This window comes from Numida meleagris, chromosome 21 (assembly GCF_002078875.1).
Source record: "Numida meleagris isolate 19003 breed g44 Domestic line chromosome 21, NumMel1.0, whole genome shotgun sequence".
Classification (NCBI taxonomy): Eukaryota; Metazoa; Chordata; class Aves; order Galliformes; family Numididae; genus Numida; species Numida meleagris.
The window spans coordinates 2,876,265-2,901,111 of NC_034429.1; the positions used below are offsets into that span (position 1 = coordinate 2,876,265).

Genomic DNA, 24,847 nt, shown 5'->3' on the forward strand with positions numbered 1-24,847 from the left:
CTAAACTTTTCTGCCTCAGGTGACTGGGTTATTTCTAGCTGCATTGTAAGTGATCACCTACCACTGTTGCCACAGTCAGCACAAGAGATGAGCTCTTCAGGTTTCTTCTCCCGATTTTGCTCTTTTGTACCAAGGCAGAAGCTGCAGATTGGAATTGGTTCAGCAACCGGCTATGAGAGAAAAACAGACAACAAAATCACTCAGTGTATCAAAGCAGCAAATTATATAATACGTGAAATCATGCAGGCATTTATACCACATGTAAATAGAATGTACTGCACACTGCGTTGGTTCTCACCACACAGTAAATACTGCATTAACACTGTAACCCAAAGAAAAAGTTAGAACACCAAAGATGAGAGAAATAATCCCAGGCACAAAGGAAAAGAGAATGGAATTCCAGGACTAGAGGAAACATGGAAAAACAAGAGCAGCAAATTAACATGTAACAGAAAGAAAATTAGAGCTTGTTGATGTCTTAATTTGTCACCAAATAAACGAGCTATGAGGTGACACACACATGATCCCAGAACATAGTAATCTTAGAAATTCCCATCATGTATCCAGAAAGCCATCATCTCAGAAGCATTTGTGATATACTACCTGAAATAAAATATATCTTATGGAACAACAACAACTACAGTACTATTAACCTGTGTACGAAAAGTGAAGATAAAAGGAAATTCTTGTGTAAGAAATTAGGCAGGTGTCCTATTTAGCACTCAGAAGCAGTACATGAAAAGGTTTGCCCTCTCTGGAAAAGTTCAGGTCATTTAAGAGAAAAATGTATTTAAGATACGGAACAACACTTGCAAAATCATAGCTAGATATTAACTAATCAGCAATGATTTTAACCTGTAAAATTTTTACGCCATAGGACTGGCATTCTCTAACAGCTTCCTCAAAGAAGTAATGAGCATAGTAAACTGATTGGTTTAAGTTAAAGATACTTGATCAGCTAATGAGAGGGAAAGTATAGCCTTACCTCCAGTAAGGCTAAGTGCTGGATTAGGAAGCTCTTTCTAATCCATTTCTACATTTTCCAAGCAAAGTCTGAGAGTTACAGTTTTAAGAGCAAAGATACAAGTCGAATTTTGACTTGTGAGAGCATACAAAAATAAAAACATTTGTTAGAATCACATTTAAAATAATGGAAACATGAAAAAAGTTAGATTATGGCATGTTTCCAGGTACATAAATTGTACAGCTGTATCATGTTACAGATTATAGCAAAAGCTACATCCAGAATGGTTTCTTGCAGAAAATCAGCTTGTTCTATATTGCTTCCCATTTACAAAGAAATGAGAAGTTTCAAGCTGTATCCCCACACTGGTGTACAGATGCAGCATTCTTACAGGCTGAGACATGCACCTTAAAATAGCCACTAGGTGGAAGCAACCAGAATAACTTTGGAAATTCTCTCTCAGAATTCGGCCACGCAGCAAGGAACGACTACTTGGGAACGAAAGCCTAACACCCCGCATCCTGAATACAAGTATTTATCCTAGCCTTTGGTAAGTCACAGAAGATGTTAGCACATATATTATTATGAAATCACCTGACAAACACTTTCAATCTGAAACACATTCATAGGTTTAGTTAATGGAGAGATTACAGTTTCCACTCCTTTTGAGAAAGAGAGAAAACCAAACAACTGTAGATAGTTATGCAAAGCATACAGTCTTCAAGTGGGCGAGGAAAAAATAGCATCTTCACTTCCACAGGAAGTCAGGAAGGGATTCCCCAGCCATAGTTATCCCAGTAATGTTGGCTAAAATCACCTGTTTAGGGGGCTCTCATCATCTTTTAACACAGAAGTGTCTTGGTTACACTGCACTTGTATTTGCAAGTCACTTAATATCATTAATCAGTGCCTAATTTCGCTTCTACTCATACTGTGCAAGTTTCTATCCAGCACCATCTATACAAATCTCATATAGCTGGAGCAAAGGTTAACAATAGCCAGAAGAAAACCTAATTAGTAGGAAAAGATTATTTGCAAATAAAATTCATTCAAATGATCAAGTAACCAAACCTTAATGATACTTCCAGACTGCCACTCAACACTGCATCCAGGAGACTGCTAGAACACTTTCACTGGTTGTAATACAAAACATCTTGCTCTTGGATTAAAAAAAACAGCCCTACTATGGCCTACAGACTTGCATACAAGCTATGAAGAATTTGCTGTACTACCACTTCACATCTGAATTGTTTCAGTTTAGATAATGTTTTCAAATAACTACATATGCTTTCCAGCTACGTAAGTGAGGTTGTTAGGAAATGCCTACATGGCCTTAATAGCTGCGTACTCAGAGACATGAATAATCCTACCTGTTATGGTTCTCCCCATATCTTATTTTTCTATAGTTTATTGACTGGCAAAACCTTGGAGTGAATTTCATTAACTGTTCCATAAGTTGATTTTTTCCCTTTGAATATAAGTAGTTTTCTGCAGACCAGAAGAGGATAAAGTACCTAGTATTTCACACACACACAAAAAATTCCCCAAACACAGCTGGCCTCATTTAACAATGGCTATGTTAATCATTTGTGAAAGCAAATGATTTCAGCAAAGCTGAAACATTCATACAATTTTTCAGGAAAGAAGCAAAATATTTCACGTATCCTCTGCAGGAAGTTTGAGAATAATTTATTCAGTTAAAGAGAATTTCATAGGGCATCTGTAAAGACTACAGTCTAAGTTAATCTTTTTCATCTCTTCTAGCTGGTTTCTCTGCACACTCTGTGCCCATAGTCCTTCAAATCTGGATGCCCACACATAATCACTGCCTAGTCTTTGATCCAATTCTTCCAAAGCTAACCTTCACAATTTTGATGTTTCCTGCGTTTACCACCTAGGACAAACTGCACACATTTAACAAGACTTACAAATCAAAATGAGTTCAAGTTTGGGGGGAATTGGATACTATTAGAACTCAAAATGTTTTAGAATAATTAATTAAATTTAAATTATGTTGAATAGATATAAGACTGCTACTTCTCTGAAGCTCCTCAGTGAAGGGTGTCATGCTAAGGATAGAGCGGCCTCACCACTGCTGTTTGTTCAGCAAAGAACATCCTGGCAAGTGGAAAATGCAAGCACACAATAAGAATGAAAATAAGACTGGAAGCAGACAGCTCAGTTTCATACAGAACATTTTTGGCAGACTTTCAACTCCTTCTGCTGTTTTTCTCACAAGAGCATCCATTTGCATGATGTCACTAGACTCAGCGAGGAAGGAAGCCAGAATAAATGAGACTGACAGTGTCTTACAGGCTGCCAGCCTCTAAGCACATGTTGTTACTATACAAAGGATGTCTACAAACCAAACATGCTCTACACAAACCATATCCCCTCCCTTTAGGAGACTTCAAAAAAGTATCTAAGGGGGAGAAGAAAAGAACAAGCAAAAAATTCAGTTTTGACCAATCCATCTGCTTTTGTTGTCTTCTCAATTCAGGAGAATTGAGTTCGGAAGCTACTCAAAACTGACAGATAAGCCTTCAAAGCAAACTCTGCAGCCCACGTTGTCAGTGGTAATTGCCAATAGCCTGAACACACTCTACCTTCTGCAAACATTTTAGTACCATCAGAGACTTGCTAGATACCAGGACTATGTTTGCTCCATCATCACACATCTGCTAGTAGTTGTCTCTGTTGTTGGCATCACATAGGTGTAAAATCAAAGCTAGAGTAAAAAAAACACACACGCTCACCCCAACTTTTTTTTTGTTTGTTTGTTTGCTGTTTAAGACATCCTGAATGTTAGTTTGTCAGTTCTCCAGCGAGAAAATCTACCATAATCAGTACTTACGGAACCACTGCCACTACAGTATATTAGATTCCTAGCTCAAAGTTACTGTCTAGGAGCACTGACAGATGGCTTCTTAGAATTCACGGTAGGCCATGGGTTTTTGTTTGTCTCTGTCCTGGTTTTGGTTGGGATAAATTTTCTTCACAGTAACTGGTACACTGTTGTTTTGGTCTGGGTTTAAGATTACCAAAGTTCTTTTACAGACAATGCTTTGTTGTTGTTGTACATAGTGGGGAAAAAAAAAATAAAACAACACAATTTGGGAAACACTATTAAAATAATCTTTGCGCTGAAGAAAACAAATCTAAATAAACCGTAATAGCCTTCTGAGCATCTATTAAAACAACACACACGTATGTTTGCCTGTGGAGACATTCTGTCTCCAACTCACTTAGCTGAGACTTACTTAGGGAAGCATATTTAAATAGAATACACAGCCTAAAACATGAGATAACATCAAAATAAGTGTAGGAGAGAAAAAAATTAAATAGACAAGCAAAGTGTGAAGTACGTATCTCTTAATAAGAGAAACATAAGAAGGTCATTAGAAAAATCAAAGGACATTCAAATCAAATCTGTTCTTACTAGGGAAGCACCTGTTACAGAGGGAACATCTGAAATGCTGCTACAAGAGTAATGTGGAGGTTAGTAGCTTAGATAGTACAGTATATACAGATTGACTTCTATGCAGTGATTATGACATCTGTAAATCTATGGGAACAAAATCATTGTGGTTTTGAGGCTGGCACTCAAACTAAAGTAAAGGCCTTGCTGTGAGAAGAACTTTATAAAAATGTTAGCTTGAAATATTTAGACACTCCACTATTAAATAAAATTCCCAGAACGAACAATTCCTCTCATCAAAGGATTAAACCAATGCAAGATTTGTTTGCCAGTCAGAATCACATTACAAGACTTCCTGCCTGTAGGATTACTGGGTGAGGGAAATAGAACAACTTATGGAGAGACACTCAATTTCTTTATTTGCAGCCCAAAAGTAGTCACTTCAGTTGACCATCTGATTCAGGAACCTGGCAGTTCAAGTCACTGCATTTCTCTTTACTCAAAGCTTTACCGTATAAGCTCCCTTATACGCTTTGTCCCCGTTTCCTAATTTTTAATTTGCATTCCATGATACTTAGCTTTTCCACAGAAAATAAGGAATTTCAGCAATGATTTTGATTTCTAACTAACTATTTGGGGGAAGAGACCTCTGTAAACACCTAAGAAATTTCTATGCATAGAGTAAATAATTACATCTTTAGATACTATACACTGCTTTCCTTCAACATTAGCTGCATCCCTAAAGGCAGGGAAAACAGTTCAGTTAGAAAGCTAACATGAGCAAATAGAAACATCTAACACAATGCAGTAGCCCACATAAACGTGCAAGCAGAAAAGGTACAAAAAAGAACTATGAATGAGAACTCTAGGCATACTAAAAATACATGACAAAGGGTTGCTATTTGTAGTTTACTCAGGATAACCACACAAGTAGAACTACAGGACCGAATTCTACTCTTTTTTTTTTTTGTAGCTGTATGGCCTTGAACACTAGAGAGACAAACCAACAAAACAAAACCCAACACTCTGCATATAATTATTCACTACCAAAATCCACTGCTCGATGTCTTATCATATTCATCACAGTAAGATTTAACAAAGTTCCAGGCTCTTGACCCACAGAATTCAGTAGTTTCGGGTATTTCGCTGTGTGACAAGATAAATGACTTGTTCTATCCCATTTTTCAAGAACCCAGTCAACTGATAGAGGCATTGATAATAATTAGTAAGTTTGGGTGATTCATAGGTCTTCATAGAATCATATTTGGAAAATGCAGTATTTTAAACCTGTAATTCATCATTCACACGAGACCACAGAGTACTTCATTTGTCTTCAACAGTAACTCAGAGCAACCAAACAGATTATCAATGGGATTTCGGTTGCTATGCACAAACGCTGTTTTTGGACACCCTTCTTTGTCCTTTCTTTTTAATCTCACTAAAAATCCAGGTATACCACAATAGCAGCATCAATGGAAAGACTGTCAAATTCGTGAATAATGAAAAAAGCTACAATTCCTCATTCAATGCACAACGCAGTATTACTTGTTCCAAGAAAAGGCACTCCACAGTCAGAAAAACTGTTGAGTCTAAAGAAGTTAAGGCAGATACACCCAATAGTTAAAGGAAAAAAACAAAACAAACAAAAAAAAACCTAAATAGGTGGAATGAAGACTAGCATAACATATGCCTCAGTAAGTTTAGCTTGCAACTCTCTAAAGGAGCAGGCAGGAATAAAACATACTCACCCACCTACTCCACAGAGGACAGAGTTCAAAGGACTCAGCAGTCTGTCACACACAGGATTTACCTAGGAGATTTTCTGCTGATTGCATATTTGTACTTACTGTAAGAACATGGAACCCACCTTTTGACAGAAATGATGTTGCTTCATTTCATATTTTTGCTTTTTTCAACTGTTTTATTCTACCACCACTTTGGCATAAGATAAAACTGCTGGGAAACTAGGGAAAGAGTAGAATGACAGCAGATTATTTTCTTACTCCCTGTCGCTTCCTCTCTTGTTACATAATGCAGCTACCTCTGGACTCAAGCTGTCATTTATTTAGCAACGTTCTCCGTCATCCATCTACCCTGTCTGTCCATGCTTTATGACTCTGTAGTAAATAAGATTCCTTTAATAGCCAAACTTCAGAGATGCATCTTTCCATATCTGTTAATAATCACCAGGACAAAAAGAACTATCAACAGGGATTCAGCCAACACAGTGGTCCAGTCTCATCCTTTTTAGACAGATGCTCTGTATTAACCTACTGAAGGTGCGTCACCGCATGCCACTACAAACACTTTCTCCCCAGTAGTACCCTACTGACATCACTCCATCACATCTAATGTCTTCCCATAGTCACACGCCTTCGCTTAAGTTACTAATTCTCCAAATTCTGCCAGATCACCTCTTGGTATCACCATGCATCATTTTGTCCTAAAGGCATTTTCTCAGAGCATCCATTTATAGTTGTTCATAACAGTAACACTTCTGACATGCTTCCATTTGCTCTATTATTATGAGCTACTTCACCTGCTCACTAATCAAGCGAATCAAGTTCAAGGTAATTTTTTTAGCACTTGGGTTTCCAGAGTTACAGAGTACAGATGGAGACCATCTGTTATCAACCACAATTATTTAGACAGAACTACAACCGCTCTTCCAAGGAGCCAGCTGGAAGAGAGCGAATCCTAATCCTCCTCCAGCTGGTAACCAAAGCATGAAGAGCACCTGTGGAGAACAAGGGTGAGCTCTCAAAATGTAATTACAATGCTCCAATTGCAGATCCTTTGTGTACTCCACCCAGAACAGACCAATCCAAAAGTAACTTCCTTATCAGTACTGGGGCAGCTCTTTGCTTTAAGATATGGAATTAACAGGTATTAACTTAAAACAGGTACAATGTAACAGCAACTACTGCATGCTTAATGCATCCAAAACAACAATGACGTCCTTAAAGCATATAAACTTTTTGAAAATATGCAAAACGTTTGACTTCACTAGGTAAATACCATGATGGAAGAAAGGGATTTAGACCTACTATTTGGTATAGGGAAAGCCTACAGGATGCTGCATTTATAATAATCCCCCAATTAAAACGATCAGTAAGTATCGATAGGTACAGATAGCAACACACAACTGAGAAACAGGCATGCCATAAAAACATACGAAATACCAGCACAGGGAATCCACTCTACATATTTATTCTATTTCAGCTAGAGGCATTCTCCTCACTTTTTTGTTTTCTAGGGAACAGTTTCAGACTTTTTTTCACTCTTGGCTGCACTGCAAGACAATATTTAGATATTTACATCTACTACATCCCTATCCAGTTTTAAATGACACAAAAGGCAGTCTCACAGTGCAACTGGAAACTGCACTGTAAGTGTGGAATTGTGTTATTTAGAATCTAGCTTGTATTGTTCACTCCCTACAGATGTGGGAAGAAAAGCCACTGATGGATAATCATCTGTTTGGCTGACCTAATATGAGAGGCCTGCCATCTACACTTCCTCACATACAGATATTCCGAAGGGATGGTATTTGCCTGATACTTGGGCAAGCAGCAGCAACTTGACAGTCTTCCCTTTCCATTACAACTTCAGCACAGATTTCCTTTACATCTAGGTATTGCAACGACTTGCCATTCCCTCTATCTTCTTTCTTTCCTGTATGAGGGTAGGCATTGTGGATCTTACCAGTCTGTTACTTACCACACAATCAATGCCAAACTCAGTTACAGTCAGAAGAAATACTATGATACAATGAAGTGCAATTCTTATTCTACCTCATAAAGTACTGGAAACTGAAAGAAAAAAATGTTATTTCCTTAAAGTGAAGTTCACGCAAATACAACTTTTTTTTTTTTAAATCAGCCATTGTCACTAACAGATAAGCCAGTTTGGGCACTGAACTCATCACCAGGCTTTGTTCTATTTGCTTGTTTTCATCCAAGTTGCATCTTCAGGCTAGAGATATCAAAACTTTACTGCCAGCAGCACGCCACTGCTACCTGAAGAACCATGATAACTTGATAGTTATTTTTGCCCCGAATACTGGAATGTAGTATTCACATAAGCTGAGAAAGAAAGACTGAGGAAAAAAAGGAAATAATATTTACAAAACGAGCTTCCATGGTAGCACTTTATATTAATTTTATTTAAAAAGTTTAAGTGTCAACTTTCACAAAGGCAAATATCCATAATTGAATATTCACCTTTAGGCATCTAAACAAAGTGACACTGTCATCAAACACAGACAGGTAAGCACTTGCAGCCGAGTAGACACTGTATTTCTAAATGAAACAAAGAACTATTACATCCTAAAGGATCATAAATTTGGATACAAATACATAAATAATGCTCAAGAGAATGTTAAAGACCAAACAGTAAAAGGATAAAAGAAGGTAAGAATGAATATAAAAAAATGTCATTAGGATTTATCAGTTCTGGGAGATCAAGGGTTTGTTCATATTGTTGCCAAAACCGTTCTAAGAACCGAACTAAAGAAACATGGCAGTGATACTCCTGAAAAAGCTGTGCTGAATAATTCCCTTAAAGAAAACAAACAAAACAACCTCATGACTCTCAAGTACCCAGCAAGAAAACCACTACACCTCACGATGCATTTGTACACGCCTAACTGGTTGAGATGCAGTAAGACAGTAGAATGAAGGAAGATTATTACAATGTCTGCACAAGGAAAAAAAGCGTGTTAAAAATCCTGCAGAACAGGAATGATTTTTTGGCTTTCACTGACATGACAGTTAATGCGAACAGAATTTACAAAGATGTTTTCATGTAATATCTTCAAAATTACTCAAGAAACTAGTATGAAACTCAGCATGGGTTACACAGCATGGAGACAGCACAAGAAGAGTAGAAATGCAGGATCTTAATTTAAAAGATCAAAAAATAAGTCAGAATTTAGCGAAGAAAACCTCTGCAATATTTCTACTATAGCTAACGTTTAAAAGCTTACAGCAAGACCTTCTAAACATAATAACCATCCATGCTGCGTTCAAGCTCCTCAGACTTGAGCAGGTAGAGAAGAAATAAGTAGAATATATTACAGCCCAAACACAAACAAACCTCAAAACAAATTGAGCATTTTTGGTAGCCCATACTATCAATGACCAATCCGATATATACTGTTCTACGAAAAAAAACAAGGAACACTTCATCTGAGAGAATATCAAATTGGTCTTGGGTTTTGACAGGTGATTGATTAGGCTGTGAAACACACGCAGCTAATAGTAATATGCACAGATAGTATATCCCACTCTCAGTCCAGCTCCCACATGTACCCGGCTTGTTTATGATCAGTTTTTATTACTGATTTCATTACAGATAGAGTTGGAGAAGTACATAGGAAACACATCTAGTCGGAGCACTTGAGAAAGCTACTGGAATTTTCATCACATTATTATATTCCACCAGCCTACAACACAACACTATCAAGTACTTTGTCCACAACAGAACTCCCACAAAATTTCAGAGAATCTTTACTGGTATTAAAGCAGCTGTGCAGATTTCTTAGGAAGAAGATTCCTACAGTAGTTTTAAGTCTTCAAATCCTAAGAGATCATAAACACGCCCTCTCTCTGCAGATCAAAACTGATTAGGAAAACTATGAGCAGAATACTCAAAAACCTCATCACTGAAGAGGTCAACAAAAAAAAAATTCCATCCAAAAATATGTATTATGGATAGAAAAAAATGATTTTCAAGTTGTAGAACTCCTGGAGACTAGTAGTACAGAGATATGATTAGTGGCAAATTGATGTTCGATAAACAAAGACTTCAGTTTTACTCTGCTTCCACAGCAGCACAAAAATGACAGGAAAGATATTGACTGGGTATCAGTTTGAATCCAACAACTCAATCTTGAGGTTGGAGAGGAAGTTCAAAGACCTTAGGCACACAGAAGGATGGAAGAAAGGGGAAAAAGATAACATGAAAATAGGAGAAAACAACAGAAAAGAGCTACGTTCAAGGATGGATGTAAGGCACACAAAACAGTAGTAGCTCATGATTGCTCATTACAGCACTTCCTTTGCTCTCCACATCCTCTGATTTCACTCCTCCTTTCTACTGCTATAACCTATGAAGAGAAGGTACATATTTCACAACAAAGCTGTATGAGGACAGAAACAATTCTTCACTGTGAATGCTTAAAGCCGCTATGACAATATTTGGCAGCAACGTCTCGTCAGTACTTCACAGTGTTATCTATACTCAGATAAGCTTTGATAAGTGGCAGTCAAATTAAAACATGAAAATAAGATAATCTCAAGTTTGCTTTACAAATCTTTACAAACCCCACCTTAAAGCAACTTAAAGTGAGGATGCTTGCTTGCCTATATTTTGCTATTGTAGCCACGTGGTAAGCCTGTCATGTTTCTACACAGCGGAATTGAGCATAAGAGGTAGTTTCCCCACAGTGCTTCAATTGCAGTCTCCAGGTCCAATGTACAAATAATCACCTATTCAAGTTTCTCTGATCATGCGCAGAAATTCAAACAGAGGATCCTTGAAGTACATTTGCCATTTTTACCTTCCCAGATGCAAGTTACACAAACTGACATCAAACTGTGACCGTGTAATGACACATTTCATCAATTACACAAAAATGCCCACGTAAATTGTGTCTTACCTTATCCTTTTCATGGGGAAGGAGACACACTGGAGGCAGACAGGAAAGAGACTCAAAACTCTCCTTCCCATCAGCATTAGTGGTTGCTTTAGTGTTGAGTTGGTACAGAGGTCCATCTTTAAGGAGCCTGCCATGGCCAACTGCACGTTTGACAGCTAATCGTAGTTGCTGGTGAAAAATGGAGGCAGCACTACCTCCAAATAATGCAGACACATCTTTCTGACCTTTCAGAAAACGCTCGATGTTCTTCAAGGATGAGCCACTAGATTCACCCAAGCCCTCAATTGCCCGTTTGATAAGTTTATTCCAGTCCACATTTGGTTTACCATCCAACTTTCCATGGTTCCGAGGCTTCGGAAGTGCTATTCTCCCAGGATTATCAGGATCCTTGTAGGAGTTGAGACCTTTGTTGGAGACTTTTAAAATAGTTCCATCTTTAACACTCAACTCTAACTGTTCCAGAACAGTTTTGCGATCCAAGCCATGTGACGAAGACACTGCATTGCATATCCTTTCCTCTGAAGGACGCTGTTTTTGCTTCTTTACCTTTTTGATTGCCTCCAGAATCCACTCCGTATACAGGGGGTTGGCGAGTTTTACCATGGTGAAGAATTCTGTATATCCATAGAGTCGTTATCCTTTATCCTGATGCTGAACAAGTTTCACACAATGGGAAAACAGATTCTCGGATGATGGGAAACAGCTAACCATAGCATACACGTTTTCTGTTCTGAATTACTTCTCCTTTCTCAAACATTAAGTGTTTTCACACTGGGGAGAGGAAAACAAAACAATCAGAAATTTCCTAATTCTTTCCAATAAATCCAGTAACAGCTTCACAGAAAGTTTTTTCACAAAGATATAAAGACTTCAGCGTATCTCACCTCAGCTTCTGGTCTGCAGTCACAATTAGAAGAACTCTAACATTACACCTGGAAGAGAAAGAGAAATATTTGCAATTAACAATTAAAAAAAAATACACCAGCCAACATTAATTCATTACACACACACTGCAAAGTTTTAATCCGTTACTACAGTTTTACACAGAAGTAACAACTAAGGTTCTGTCTTCAATGCTAACAAAGGGTGGTTTAATACTGCAAAAACTAATTCCATACAATCCTGAGGATGGAAAAAAAAAAAGCGTGCTCTTCTTGTTTTGATCTATAAAGTTAGCATAAATTCTACACCAACTTTTATATCAATGCTGAGCAGAAGCTACACTAACATTAAAAATATACATATATCAAGGATCTTGAAACAAACAAAAAAACACAACCAAACAATAACAACCCAAACCAGCAGCCCTCTTCATTTTTGCATGCAGAAAACACTGTCTGAAATTTGAATAGAAAACAGTAGGAATAATCAAGAGCCTTAAGCAAACAGCGAGGAACTTTCAGAACTCTTCCAGGAGCGTAAATCATAGACCTGACTCCCTCCTGCTAAGAAAAGCTAAGACAGTTGTTCCATCAAGAAAAAAAGTGAAGAAACACAGCTTGAGATGGTAATTAAGTGTTTCACTTCTACAGACCATAGAGAAGAAGACTACAACGGTATAATCCTCCACAAATGAAGCACACTGGAAACACTTGCAGACAAAGTAACAAGTGATCATATACAAATGAAAAAGGAATGCTTATGTCACTGCTAATTAAAGATGCAGATGTAAGGGTAGGAGGTTCTACTTCACAGTCTTTAGTTCTCTTTAACAAAGACTTTTCCTTAGTGTGGTAACAGCGTGTGTGTAAAAGTACACAAACCCTGAAGTATTCATGAACTATTTATTAAAACGGATAACATTTTTCAGCAAGGTAGGTTTCATTCATAAGGCAGTCAACACAGTTCTCTTCCATTTTGCTTTCTAGCAAGTATTCAAGAAGTTATCAATGTACCGAACATATTTACATACAGACATCAAACTCCACAGCTCCAGGCAGCCAGTACTAGAAAGAGTCAGAACTACTGTTCAGTGCAAAAGGGCTAAGGTCCTTGCCTGGAGTTTTCTTTTTTTCACTCAGCCACCAGCAACCACGAAGGGCACGGCACAGGGCCGCGTCCCGCACTGCTTCGGCCGATGCGCGCGCTGCGGTTCCGGGCCCGGGAGGACACAGCCCTTCGCCCTCGGCACAGTTTCGGGCCCGAAACGTTACATAACCGCCCGGTCCGGCCGAGGCGACACCAGGACTGACCCGACGCCGCTCGCTCAGTGCGCGGCGCACGGCCCTGCACCTGCTACAGTTCAACCCCGTCCCTCTCCTGGACGGGCCCCACACACGGTGCCCCGCCTCAGCCGAGAAGAGTCACACCGGGTAATCAGGAGAAGCGTGCCCGGGCCGCAGCGCCGGAACCAGCCGGGCGCCGCGCCGCTCCCCACCCCCCGCGGCCGGGCAGCGCACCCAGCCGCCCGCACCGCTCCGGCCGGGCCCGCGCGCGCCTCATCCGCGCTCCTTCGCGCCAGAGCCGGAACGCAGCCCGCCCGCGAGCCCGCAGCCCGCAAGCTCGCCTCATCCGCGCCCGCCCGAAGTGAGCGCCCGGCAGGCCCCAGGGCGGAGAGCGGCCGGCTCCGGGCCTGGCGCAGAGCGGCGGCGGGGCCGGAACAGGCCGCGAGCCTGGGGAGCCCGGTGGGCCTTCCCCTTCCTCGGGCCGCGGGGCCTGCCGGCCGCCCGTCCCCATGTTACCCAGCACCGGGCGCCGGAGACGGGGCGGTCCCGCCAACGCTACTCACCGAAGACTGCGAGAGACGGAAACCAAGAAGCAAAGGCCGAACGGCGGCGAAGCCCGAAACTGACACGGCGGCCATCTTGGGTCCGGAGCTCTGCGACGGGGGGAGGGGGCGTAGCAGCGGAACAGCCCGCGGCGGGCGGGGGCGCCGCCCGGGAACAGCGCGGCGGGCAGGAGCGTTGGCCGCGGCCTGGAGGGGCCGCGGGAGCGGGACGCGCGGTCTGGGGGCCGGGAGGCGGCGCAGTCCTCGGGATCGGCCTGGAGCGCTGTGCGGACGGCGCGGAACGGGCTCGTTGGGAGCCGCGCTGGGGCGGGAGTGCTCTGCGCCCCGGAGCTGGGGGTTGTGAGCGCGGTACGGCTGCCGCCCGCCCGGAGTTCTGCGGGAACGGCACGGGCGGACCATGGTGCTGTGAAAAGGTGGTGACAGCCCCTAAGGTAGGACGAAAATCTGCCTCGTAGGCTGAATTAAGTGAGGTATTCTACAATAACGATATCCGCAGCTCGAAGGGCGCACACCGTGCCTGCCCCTCGTTTGGAGACTGGATGTCTTTGTCAGGCAGTTTCAGTAACTTTCTGACATCGTCGATGTATCTTCTGGTGTTAGAATAGGTTTTTCAGTGCAAAAGAAAATGTTCTCAGTGAAATACAAGTGTAATTTCCGGAGAATAATGTGAGTAAGTGTATCAAAACTTACTCGCCCATCACAGCAAGGATTCAGTACTGATTTAACAGTGGAAACCAGCTGTGTTCCCGGAACGGTGTGTGTCAGTCTCCGGAGTCCATTCTGTTTCAGAATTTGCAGTTGGTTGTTTCTGGCAACCTTTCAAAATTATTTGTTGTTGTTCAGTAATTTAGAAATAAAAACTAGCTCGTTTCCTTCTACTTTGTTTTATTGTCACGGCGCAGGCTAACAGTTAATTCATCAGAATTCTTATATGTGGCAAACTACAGAAGAAAGGGATCGTTTTATGAAGATAGTGCACTGTTTGGCAACTGCTTATTTTTAGCATTGATCTTTGCCCCTGAGGGTTCAAGTACCCTTAGCTGAGTTGTTTTCAGGCTGTCATGAAATTAACCAGCAACATGGAATTCTGTTCTTGCTGTACCTTCTGCTGTGTTCTCCTTTACATCCCAGTTTATATAAACTCCTGAGCCATTGTAGAGAAAAGCATTTACTGACTTTCAGAACAAAACACGATCCTTCTGCTAGCAGTTTGGAAGCAAATAGGAAACATTCCTGCAGCAGCAAACAGCAGTTAAATCCCGCAAGATATGGGAAAATTCTTGGAGAAGTTTAAGTTTCAGATGACCTGGTTGAAATATTAACAATTTTGATGAGAAGCACAAGCAGTCAGAGATTGAGGTTTTTAAACAATGTATGTATGGTGCAGGGAAAATGGATCGGTGTTATGTGAGACAAGAAATGAATGCTCGTATTGAAGAGAAGTATCTCATGACTATAGACTTTAATTTCTAGGTTAAAAAGAAAGGCTTGAGTTTCTCAGAGAACCTGGCAATTGTATAAAGGCTTTCTGTTGTTGTTCAACTTAACTGTGTGCTGCTGCTTTCTATCTATGATGCCTATATGACTTCTGATAATACAGCAAGAACCTCTTAGCAATGTTAAAACCCTAGACAATTGTTTTAAATTTAGAACAGAACACTGTAATTAAATGACATATACCTCTTTGTTGCTCTCAAACATGTAATTCATTGCAGTGTTTTGAATTAGACATTTTAAAAAATACCTTGCTGTTTAAAAACTCACTTGAAACAAATCATAAGTGTAAATGACAGTACGTAGGTCAGTTCTCTCTCATTTCTGCTTTTGTGAAAAAACTAATCTTTTGCACGCTGGATTAATAAAATGTGATGTCAGCATGAACAGCCTGACCACTGCCCCGTTTTGGGGAGAAATAGTGACAACAAAATAGGGAATCTGGGGGGAAAATTAGTTACAACAAGTAGAAAACAAGATCTAACATAGGCTTTAAACGGCCCCGTGAAGGTCAGGTGGCAGCAGCGCCTCAGACTCGAGTTCTCTGGTGCTTTTGCAGCAGTCCTGACCCGGAGGCCGCCACCTTCTTTCCCACGCAGTAAGAGCTGTACGCTCACGCAGCTCTTTCCGTGGTATAAAAGAGGCTGCTTTTCTGGTCCTGGATTGACATTTACCCTCACCGGAGCAGTTGATCACAACCGAGTAGAGGCGGCGGCGCGGCCCCCTGCTGGCGGAGCGTGCTCTGGAGCGGGGTAGGGCGCTCCCCCAATGGAAGCGCAGACGTGCCGTGCCGTGCCGTGCCGTGCCGTTCTGTGCGTCATCACCCGCGCGCCTCTCCTCGGCGTATCGGGCTCGGCTGGGAGCGGGTCGCTCCGTCCGAGTGCTCGCTGCGAAAGCTCGCCCCGAGAGGCTCTTTCTTGCCGTGGGACGGCGCTGCCGTTGGCCCGTCCGCCGTAGTCATGATCCACAGCCTGTTCCTCATTAACGCCTCGGGGGACATCTTCCTAGAGAAGCACTGGAAGAGTGTCGTCAGCCGCTCTGTCTGTGACTACTTCTTCGAGGCACAGGAGAGGGCCTCAGAGGCGGAGAACGTGCCGCCGGTGATCTCCACGCCGCATCACTACCTCCTCAGCGTCTACCGCCACAAGATCTTCTTTGTGGCTGTTATCCAGACGGAGGTGCCACCTCTCTTCGTCATTGAGTTTCTGCACCGTGTCGTCGACACCTTCCAGGTGTGGCTCACGTGGCCGGGGTCAGCGCAGAGCTGGCGTGGCAGAGCTCGTGCTGCATTGGCGGAAGGGCGGGTTGGTGTTGGCGAGTGCCGGGGAGGTTAGGAACGGAGGAGCCTGACATCACCACCGTGCTGCAAAGGAGAATAGTGATAGAGAGGAGGAAAAGGGAGTCTTCCAAGTTAGCGACAATTCGTTTTCTCTTTTTCCTCTCTTAACTCTCATCCTATACCAGCCAGGATTTAGAGTGTGTGCTGAGTGCTTGCAGTGTCTAGGAATTAACTTCTCAGGATGACGATGGATTCAAGATAAATGTTCGCTTGCAGGAAGGAGCTTTCAGTGATCAAGAACTATATGTCTGTTTTGCAATCCTGTATCTTCTAGGAGCTGCACTTGTGAGACCAAACTGGATTTGGTCTCACAAGTCTCAGAAATTCGCAAGAGAATTTCTGCAGTTTGTGTACCTTAGTCTGACAGTCTACCCACATGTTTACAGGTAGCAATGTTTCTTGGAAGTGTACCTTGCTTCCTAAAGAAGTGAGTTGTAGAAGTTGCCTCAGAGCAACTGCATTTCCTCTCTGCTGACATGACTGTGAGTCAGCTTGGGGATGTAGAATGCAGAACGTATCTCTCTTCTGCCTGCCAGCACCATGATTGTACAGTCTGGGTTTGAAATGTCTTGTGATCAACATCCTATCAAAATGCAGGAAATGTTAGTGCTTGGTCAAATGAGTATCACGTGAACTTTTTTTCCAAATGCTAGTTAGAATGTGACGGTAGGCTCTGAATTATGTTTCATCAAGTTCAGAGTGTGACTGACTCTTTGTTTATCCCCAGGGTTTGAATCCAAGCAGTGCGTTTGGTTTTTTTCCATGTGTGGATTTGACTTTCTTTTGGTGAGACCTGTTGTCTTTAGATTGCCTGATGCTGATTCTGATGTTGTGCTGAGCTATTTGGCTAGGTATGGCTCGAGTGGAAAAGTAATTTAATTAGAATTTCCAAATAATGTTGTCAGGTAGATTCCCAACCATCATTCTGTAATTGTTCTTTCTTTGAAAGCCATCAGAGTTGAAGTAACCAGGTACAAGCATTATTACAATCAGAATCTGAGTTACTTTGATTGATATGGAAGTCTGTTTTGTTTCATGTTCAAGCCAAAACGTACTTCAGGAAATTGTTTGGTTTTAGTTAATATTGCTACTTAATCAGTTGCATTAGAGCTGCTTTCAAATGCCAGTTGAAAACTCTCTTGGCTATTGGAGTGAATCCCATTGTATAGAAAGGAAATAGATGCACACAACAATGCAGTGATTTGCCAGCTTTCTGGGGCAAACGTGAAGGTATGCCTAGAGTTCTGCTTGCTTGTTGGAGTGTTCAGTCTCATGTGCTTCTGTTAATATGCGGAGTATCAAGTGCTGTTTCACCTGCTGCAAGGAGAAGCTTGATTTGTTTCTTCGTGGGAGAAAATGAACTGAATGGTCACTAATATTCTCCTCTAGAGATTAAGTAATTATTTCTTTTGCACAGGATTACTTTGGTGTCTGTTCAGAGGTGATGATCAAGGACAACGTTGTGGTGGTTTATGAGGTGCTGGAAGAGATGCTAGACAATGGCTTTCCGTTGGCAACAGAATCTAATATTCTCAAAGAACTGATAAAGCCTCCAACTATCCTGCGAACCGTAGTCAACACCATCACAGGTACAAGGAAACAAAAAGTAGATAAACTGGTGAGACTGCGTGGCAGTATTCCTACATAAGTCAATCTGGACACTGGTGAAGAAATACATGTTGTTCCATACCCTTCTAAACTGCAGCACAGATGTATTTTGGGAGTCTCATGTTAGTGCTTGTGGATGTGAAGACGCAAACTGTAGAATACAAACAATGAATAGTTGCTCTCCCGTAAAGAGACAGAGGTTTCTTGGAAATTAATTGCAATCTAGTTAGGTGAGGCCAGGAACTTGTTCTAGAACGTTGTCTGTCTTCTGTGGTTGTTGTGATTACTGTTCTTCTTCCAGGAAGCACTAATGTGGGTGACCAGCTTCCTACTGGACAGCTATCAGTGGTGCCTTGGAGACGTACTGGTGTGAAATACACCAACAATGAGGCATATTTTGATGTGATTGAGGAGATAGACGCAATAATTGACAAATCAGGTATGGGAGTTGCTTTTTGCTAAGACCAGGGTAACTTGTTCTAATAGTTTGTGTTTTCCAAAGAGGTGCTCCTTTGATTAAGTGTGGGAAGTTTTGTTCCTCTTCTTTGAAATGTTGCCAAGTCGTAGGTGCTATTCAGTCAGAAATTTTAGAGAAGTATCAACATTTTCACTTGTTGTTCTCCTCTGACTGCTTATGAGGTCTTGTAAACAATTTTGTACAGGGAAAATAGAAGGTGACTAGAAATTCCGCACAGCACTGTCTCCTTAGTTTTAATGTACCTTAGTCTTACCAGAGTTGGAAGCTACTGCTGTTGTGCATTGGGATGGGCATTATAGATGTCAGTGTTTCTTGTTTGTATACATCTTCTCTAGAAGTGGTTCGAAGTGAGAAATATGAACAGGCAATGTAATGTATGATGACACTTCATAAATATATTAAATTCCCTTCTTCCTCATCGATAATTTTTCCACGTTGTGATGAGTTTTGATAAGGTTAATATAGTCTCCTGTGTTTGCTTTTATTGTTGTAGGTTCTACAATTACTGCTGAAATCCAAGGAGTAATTGATGCTTGTGTCAAGCTGACTGGGATGCCAGACCTTACCCTTTCCTTTATGGTAAAGCTCAAGGATGTATCTCTACTTAAATATTTTGAAGAGTTTCCCAGCCATGCCACTAAGATCTCTGGTTTACTGTGATGGTTTCCAGTAGATCAGAACCTAGGTATACCAAACAAAAAGAGAAAGAATTGACAATGGAAACTCACAATGAACTTCAGCAACTTTGAGCCTAAGGGTTTTATTTTCAGGTTCTTTATTAAAACTACTGCTTGTGTGTTCTGTGGCTAAGTTTCTGGGATTTTTATGAGTGTGCATAAGTTTAATTATCTGACATAACTGAATTTGCTAAGATAGAATAGAATGGTGTAGTTGAGCCCAACCTCTTTCGGGCTAAGCAAATGTTAGAGCATGTTCTTGAGGGTGTTATCCAAGTGCGTCTTGGACACTGGCAGGCACAGGGCATCAACAGCATCTCTAAGAAGCCTGTTCCAGTGTTTGGCCACCCTCACAGTAAGGAGATTTTCCCTGATATCCAGTCTGAATAGGACTGAGAATATTGAATACCACTATGCACAGATGTAACAACATCGAATAGCTTAACATGCCTCAGTGTAGGTGTGTTCAAATGGGGACGGTCCTTCACAGAGAGAAGATTGAAAAGAAGAATTCAAGTAGTTACTTCAGGTAGTATTGCTTTCAGTAGCCTTTCTTTTATTTCAGAATCCTCGGTTATTGGATGATGTCAGTTTTCATCCATGTGTGCGTTTTAAGCGCTGGGAGTCAGAGAGGATACTCTCTTTCATTCCACCTGATGGAAATTTTCGCTTGCTGTCTTACCATGTCAGTGCTCAGAAGTAAGTGTTGAATTTAGTGCTGCAGATTATGGAATTTGGATCTTCCTGACTAGAAGGAAGGAAGGGCCAGGGTAACGATAAAAATAAATTGGATTTTAAAGATTAGATGGCTTGTTGTGCCAAATGAAGTGGGAGTGCATGGTAGCTTGTGCTTTTTTAAAACGTAGTGTCTTACTGCTGGGAGCAGTGATTTTTGTCTTTCGTTTCTAGTCAGTCTGCACTTCTCAAAAAACTAGTAGCAGGTGAACAAACGAAAGTGAGAATGAATTACGCAATATTGAGTAAACAGGCTGATAATTACCTGTATTTATAAAAAACTTTAAGATAAAATAGTCTGATAATCCTGTTGGTTTTTTTGTTTTGTTTGATGTCTTAATACAACTATGAATTCTGGAAGCAGAATTCTGGCTGACAATAGGCAGTTGAGGTTACAGATGGTAAAGCATTTTGTTAAACTTTATCAGACTTAAGTCAGTGAAAAGGAGCAGGGGAAAAAAAAAGTTTGAAGCAGGCAGCTCAATTGCTGCTGCACTGTCTGGAACTGCTTACTAGCTTGATTATGACACGTAAAAAGATTCTGCTGTCTATTGCTCATTTCTTCTATTACATTGGATGTCCTCACCCATGTTGGAGGAAGTAGAAAGCTAAGATACAGAAAGTTTGTTTTAAAAAAAAAAAAAAAGTAATTAAGGCTTCAAGACAGCATTCTGAATTTGCTCTCTGATTAAAAAGAATAGGACATCCTTCTCCTTTAAGAAGATCACATTTCCTGCTGTCTTTCCTTGTATTTTCCTTTTACTGGGAGCAGTGAAAACCAAAAATGAAGGCGAAAAATTAACAAGGACTCTGTTCTCCTCTTTGTTCTAGTCTTGTGGCAATTCCTGTATATGTTAAACACAACATCAGTTTTCGTGATAGCAGCTCGCTGGGACGCTTTGAAATCACGGTGGGACCAAAGCAGACTATGGGGAAGACTATAGAGGGAGTGATGGTTACTAGCCAGATGCCAAAAGGTGTCTTGAATATGAGCCTCACACCCTCTCAGGGTACACACATCTTTGATCCAGTTACAAAGGTGAGAGAAATTAGATTTTTTTGTTTGTTTAATTTTATCCTTTCAGCAAATGAAGTTGAACTGTTCATGCTTAAGAGAATATTTCTTTTAATATTGATGCTATCAAGGCAGTATCTTTTCCTGGGGTGTGAACTTGATATCCTCCTGTTTCTTGAACAGTTGCACGCAGGAAGTTGTCTAAAGCCACACTGCAGATAGCTGAGTGCCAGAATGGATTGTAGTTCTGGTTTCTCGGTGTGTGCAGGAAGTCAAGGATTGGTGTTGTACAATGAGGCATGAGTCTAGTGACAGGTTTACAAATTTCTGCTTATCTGATTATCATGCTTCATCCTGCCTACCAACGTTTAATCCTTTGCAAGCACTGAGGATTTGAGTTGGGTAGCGGGTTTTGATTTCCTTCCCCAACACATACACCAGGATTCTATTTTTTTGCTTGTTTCTGCAAGCTGTAATGTTTATCCTCAGTAGAGCATCAGGCAACACTGCTTCAGCCACGTGGAAGGGAGGTGATTCTGCATTACTTATGTGACTGTTGCCCATAGAAAGTGGAGCTCATAGCACAAATAGTGGAAATACTGTTCAAAATATGCTTTTGAGAAACATCACTGGAAAGGTAGGGAGAACAAAGACAGCTGCTCCTTAAGTCTTTGCTATATCTGAAGTGGAGGACCCCAGACTTGATCGAGGAGTTTGTATCCAATATAAAAAGGAAGATACTGAGTGTAGCAGAAATGCTAAGTCACAGCTTGAGGTAGTGACTGAGCACCTGGTGGGAAGGCAGGGCCAACCCAGAGGAGCTCAGGTGCATGCAATGCACCTGAGTGACCAGAAGGGTGAAGCCAGGATCCACCCCTTCCGAGACCTTATTTAAGGGTTGGCAGTGAAGGCAAGGGTATCTTGGTGGAGATCCCTGCCTACCTGAGCCCTTTCAAGGGTAAGCGAATTTTCTTCCTTTGTTTCTGTGTCCATGGCTGCTGGATTTGGGCTTGTCCTCATTTGCTGCACCCAAAGACTTTGCTACCCTGCTATTATCACTGTATTTTCTATCTCATTATAGTGTTACACTGAGACAAAGAACTTTTCCATAGAGAAACAATAGAAGTTGTCATTACAAGGAGTTCTTTAGGGGGTGTTACTGCTTAACTGGGTGTATTTCTGCTTAACTGCTGTATTTGCTGTTCCTTGAAGTTGCTCACGTGGGATGTGGGGAAGATAAACCCCCAGAAGCTGCCAAGCCTGAAGGGTAGCATGAATCTGCAAGCTGGGACATCGAAACCAGATGAAAACCCCACGATTAACCTGCAGTTTAAAATTCAGCAGCTGGCTATATCTGGTAAGTGATTGTCAGGTGAAGAATCTGAACGTTTTCTGCTTTGCCAGTACTCATTCTGCGCAGCTGATGTAGCTCCGCAGGCCTTCTGAAGTACATTCTGTCTGACATCTAATTGTGTGCTTAAGCAACGGTTAAATGGATTTTTTTGCATTTTTCTCCCTGCTCTGTGAAACAGCCTGTCTGCATCCTCTTGCATTTCTTGCTTATGACCCCATAAATAATTTCAGAGTATGGTTGTGTTTATAAGAATGATTCTGACAATTAATTGTCAGGATTTCTATATGTTCCTTTTTTTTTTTTCTTTTTATTCATTTTTCTCCTGCTTACCAAAACTTTCCCTATGCTGTCTGCCCTTTCAGTATGGTCTTGTGTTTCTTTACCCTGACGGTCTGTCTGCTATATTTGTGGCAATAGTCAGTCTTATTCTGTCTTTGTTTTTAGGACTGAAAGTGAATCGCTTGGACATGTATGGGGAGAAGTACAAGCCATTCAAGGGGATAAAATACATGACTAAAGCTGGCAAGTTCCAAGTCCGAACCTAGAGGATCATGATAGTGAGGAAAAACACTTTCTTGTTTCTCCTGTCCCTAGCTGTTGGATACAGCTTCGCCCTGGTCTGTCTATTTAGGGTTGCACCCTTTCCTTTGGTAGCATGAGCAGGATAGCCAGTGCTTAGAGTGCTGGGAGGGAGGGAAAAATAAAGTTGACCTGAAACTATCTCATCCTTAGCTGAGCCTGAAGCATTTGCAGCTCTGGCAGGTGGGAGAGGACTTCAGGTCCCTTGGGACTAGTAAGTCAGATGTCGAAGTTTGTATCACCTTCATCTTTCTGTCTTAAAGGAAATTCTAGGGATTGTTTTTCCAACTCCTTTTCCTTATATTCTGGCTGTTTTTTATCCCTTTGTAGATGATAAGAAGTTGAATTTCCACAGGGTTCAACTGCAGAGTGATGGTCTAACACTGAGTGTTAGGTTGGAGAGCTATAGTTTTTGGCAGTGGTGAAATCTGCTGGCCATTGCCCCTTGAAGGGGCTGAAACTGTAAAGGTAGATTGTCTCAACCAGGATGGGATTTTAAAAAGCCTGAGTTTGGGGAAGGTGCTGCAGAAGGAGGAAGTGGAAAAATTCAACTCTTTTCCTTAATATTTCATGATCCGTCTTGATCATTAAGCATCTTAAAGATTTGGGGATAGGCTGGAAACTCATCCAGATCTTAAAATGGAATCCTGTGAAGAGCTGACTGTAGCGCTTATCTTGTAACTGATGGGTGGTGATATCTGAATGTAGTTCTGTTTCTTTTCTTCTGTCCTCGGTATTTAGAGGTAACGTTTTTCCTAGTTTCTTTGGGTAGTCAGGGAGGAGGCAGGAGAAGAATTTGTGTGGAGATGTAGCACTCTGATGGAAGCCCTTTTAAATTCAAGCTGCAGCAAGTGAAGATGATCGCTATCCTCTAACTTGTTGAAATCTATTTTTCTTTCTGCCTGCCTATTACAAATGAAGGTGATACTGCTGTTTTCCTGCTCTCTGGTGTCTTTATCTCAAACAATTATGTCCTGGTACCATTGTCATGTTCCTGACCGTACTTCATTCCAGTTCCTGTCTCAATTAGCTGCTGTGCAGGTGGATTCAAGCCTGTGCAGGATTTCTCACTAAGACAATCTCTTCTGCAAGAGTTGATGCTACATATGCCCATCCCAATCTGTGCTGCATCTCTCTGTAAAGCTTAAATATGAAATGAGAGGCGCATGCACGGTTTTGTATTGTTTGTAGCGTGCTCTTCAGCCACTAGATGCCAGTGTGTTAATTTTCTTGGTAGCAGAACTGGTTCATAAAATGCTGTACATGTGATTACAGCATTTGTCAGGTGGCTGTGCAATCCAGCATGTGTGGTCCATGCTTGTGAACAGAATGATATGACCCTAAATGAAGAATAACATGCACTCTGTTTTGCCTGTGATGGAAACTAGCAGTGGATGAGTGGCATTTTGCTTTTGGAATTGCATTTTCCAGTGCAACTGATGAATGCCACAGCAGGTGACCTCATATTGGGAGCATGTTTATTGCAAACATAAGCTTCAACAAGAGCATGAATAAAATTAATTTTTTCCTGTCACCCGTGTCATTTCAGAGTGGTTTGTGTGGGCTTTACATGATACGCAGTTGAAGTTCTAGAAAGCATCTCTTAAAGAAGCTTAAATCTTAGGAAGTATACAGACACCACTTAGCATTGCATTGCCATGTATTGCATGGCAATTGGAGTTCAAGTAATGTTTGCTAGGTGTTAATCATCAAGATTCTCTTGTGTGATGTCACTGTTAAACTCATTCTGTTTTCTGTTAGAGGATAAATACAGCCTTTGTGTGATGTGATCTTTAG

The 24,847-nt window shown here is 41.3% G+C and overlaps 2 protein-coding genes across 3 annotated transcripts in view; one reads left to right on the top strand and one right to left on the bottom strand.

Annotated features, from left to right (window-relative positions):
• The window catches only part of KAT6A (lysine acetyltransferase 6A), a 31,548-nt gene extending 17,645 nt beyond the window's left edge, over window positions 1–13,903 (bottom strand). The window contains exons 1-4 of the mRNA XM_021375056.1: window positions 13,772–13,903; window positions 11,928–11,975; window positions 11,044–11,814; window positions 62–170 (exon numbers count right to left, since the gene is read on the bottom strand). Of these exons, the coding sequence (XP_021230731.1) occupies window positions 62–170; window positions 11,044–11,646 (712 nt within the window). The 5' untranslated portion in view covers window positions 11,647–11,814; window positions 11,928–11,975; window positions 13,772–13,903. The remainder of the gene's footprint in view (window positions 1–61; window positions 171–11,043; window positions 11,815–11,927; window positions 11,976–13,771) is intronic.
• Window positions 14,223–24,584, top strand: AP3M2 (adaptor related protein complex 3 mu 2 subunit). 2 transcript variants are annotated; one of them, XM_021375064.1, is made up of 9 exons: window positions 16,370–16,497; window positions 17,332–17,390; window positions 18,022–18,193; window positions 18,514–18,651; window positions 19,184–19,269; window positions 19,933–20,066; window positions 20,934–21,141; window positions 22,330–22,474; window positions 22,916–24,584. In XM_021375064.1, the coding sequence occupies exons 2-9, from the start codon at window positions 17,367–17,369 to the stop codon at window positions 23,014–23,016; spliced, it is 1,008 nt and encodes a 335-aa protein (XP_021230739.1). In that variant the 5' UTR covers window positions 16,370–16,497; window positions 17,332–17,366; the 3' UTR covers window positions 23,017–24,584. The 2 variants fall into 2 exon arrangements, with proteins under 2 accessions (XP_021230738.1, XP_021230739.1); XM_021375063.1 differs by lacking the exon at window positions 17,332–17,390 and having other exon boundaries at window positions 14,223–16,497.

Excerpts from the sequence above, each read along its gene's own strand:
- AP3M2 (XM_021375063.1), top strand. The coding sequence starts at position 16,225 with ATGATCCACAGCCTGTTCCTCATTAACGCCTCGGGGGACATCTTCCTA. Across the intron at positions 16,498-18,021 it reads GTGTCGTCGACACCTTCCAG|GATTACTTTGGTGTCTGTTC; the intron begins GTGTGGCTCACG and ends TCTTTTGCACAG. Across the intron at positions 21,142-22,329 it reads TCTTTGATCCAGTTACAAAG|TTGCTCACGTGGGATGTGGG; the intron begins GTGAGAGAAATT and ends TGTTCCTTGAAG.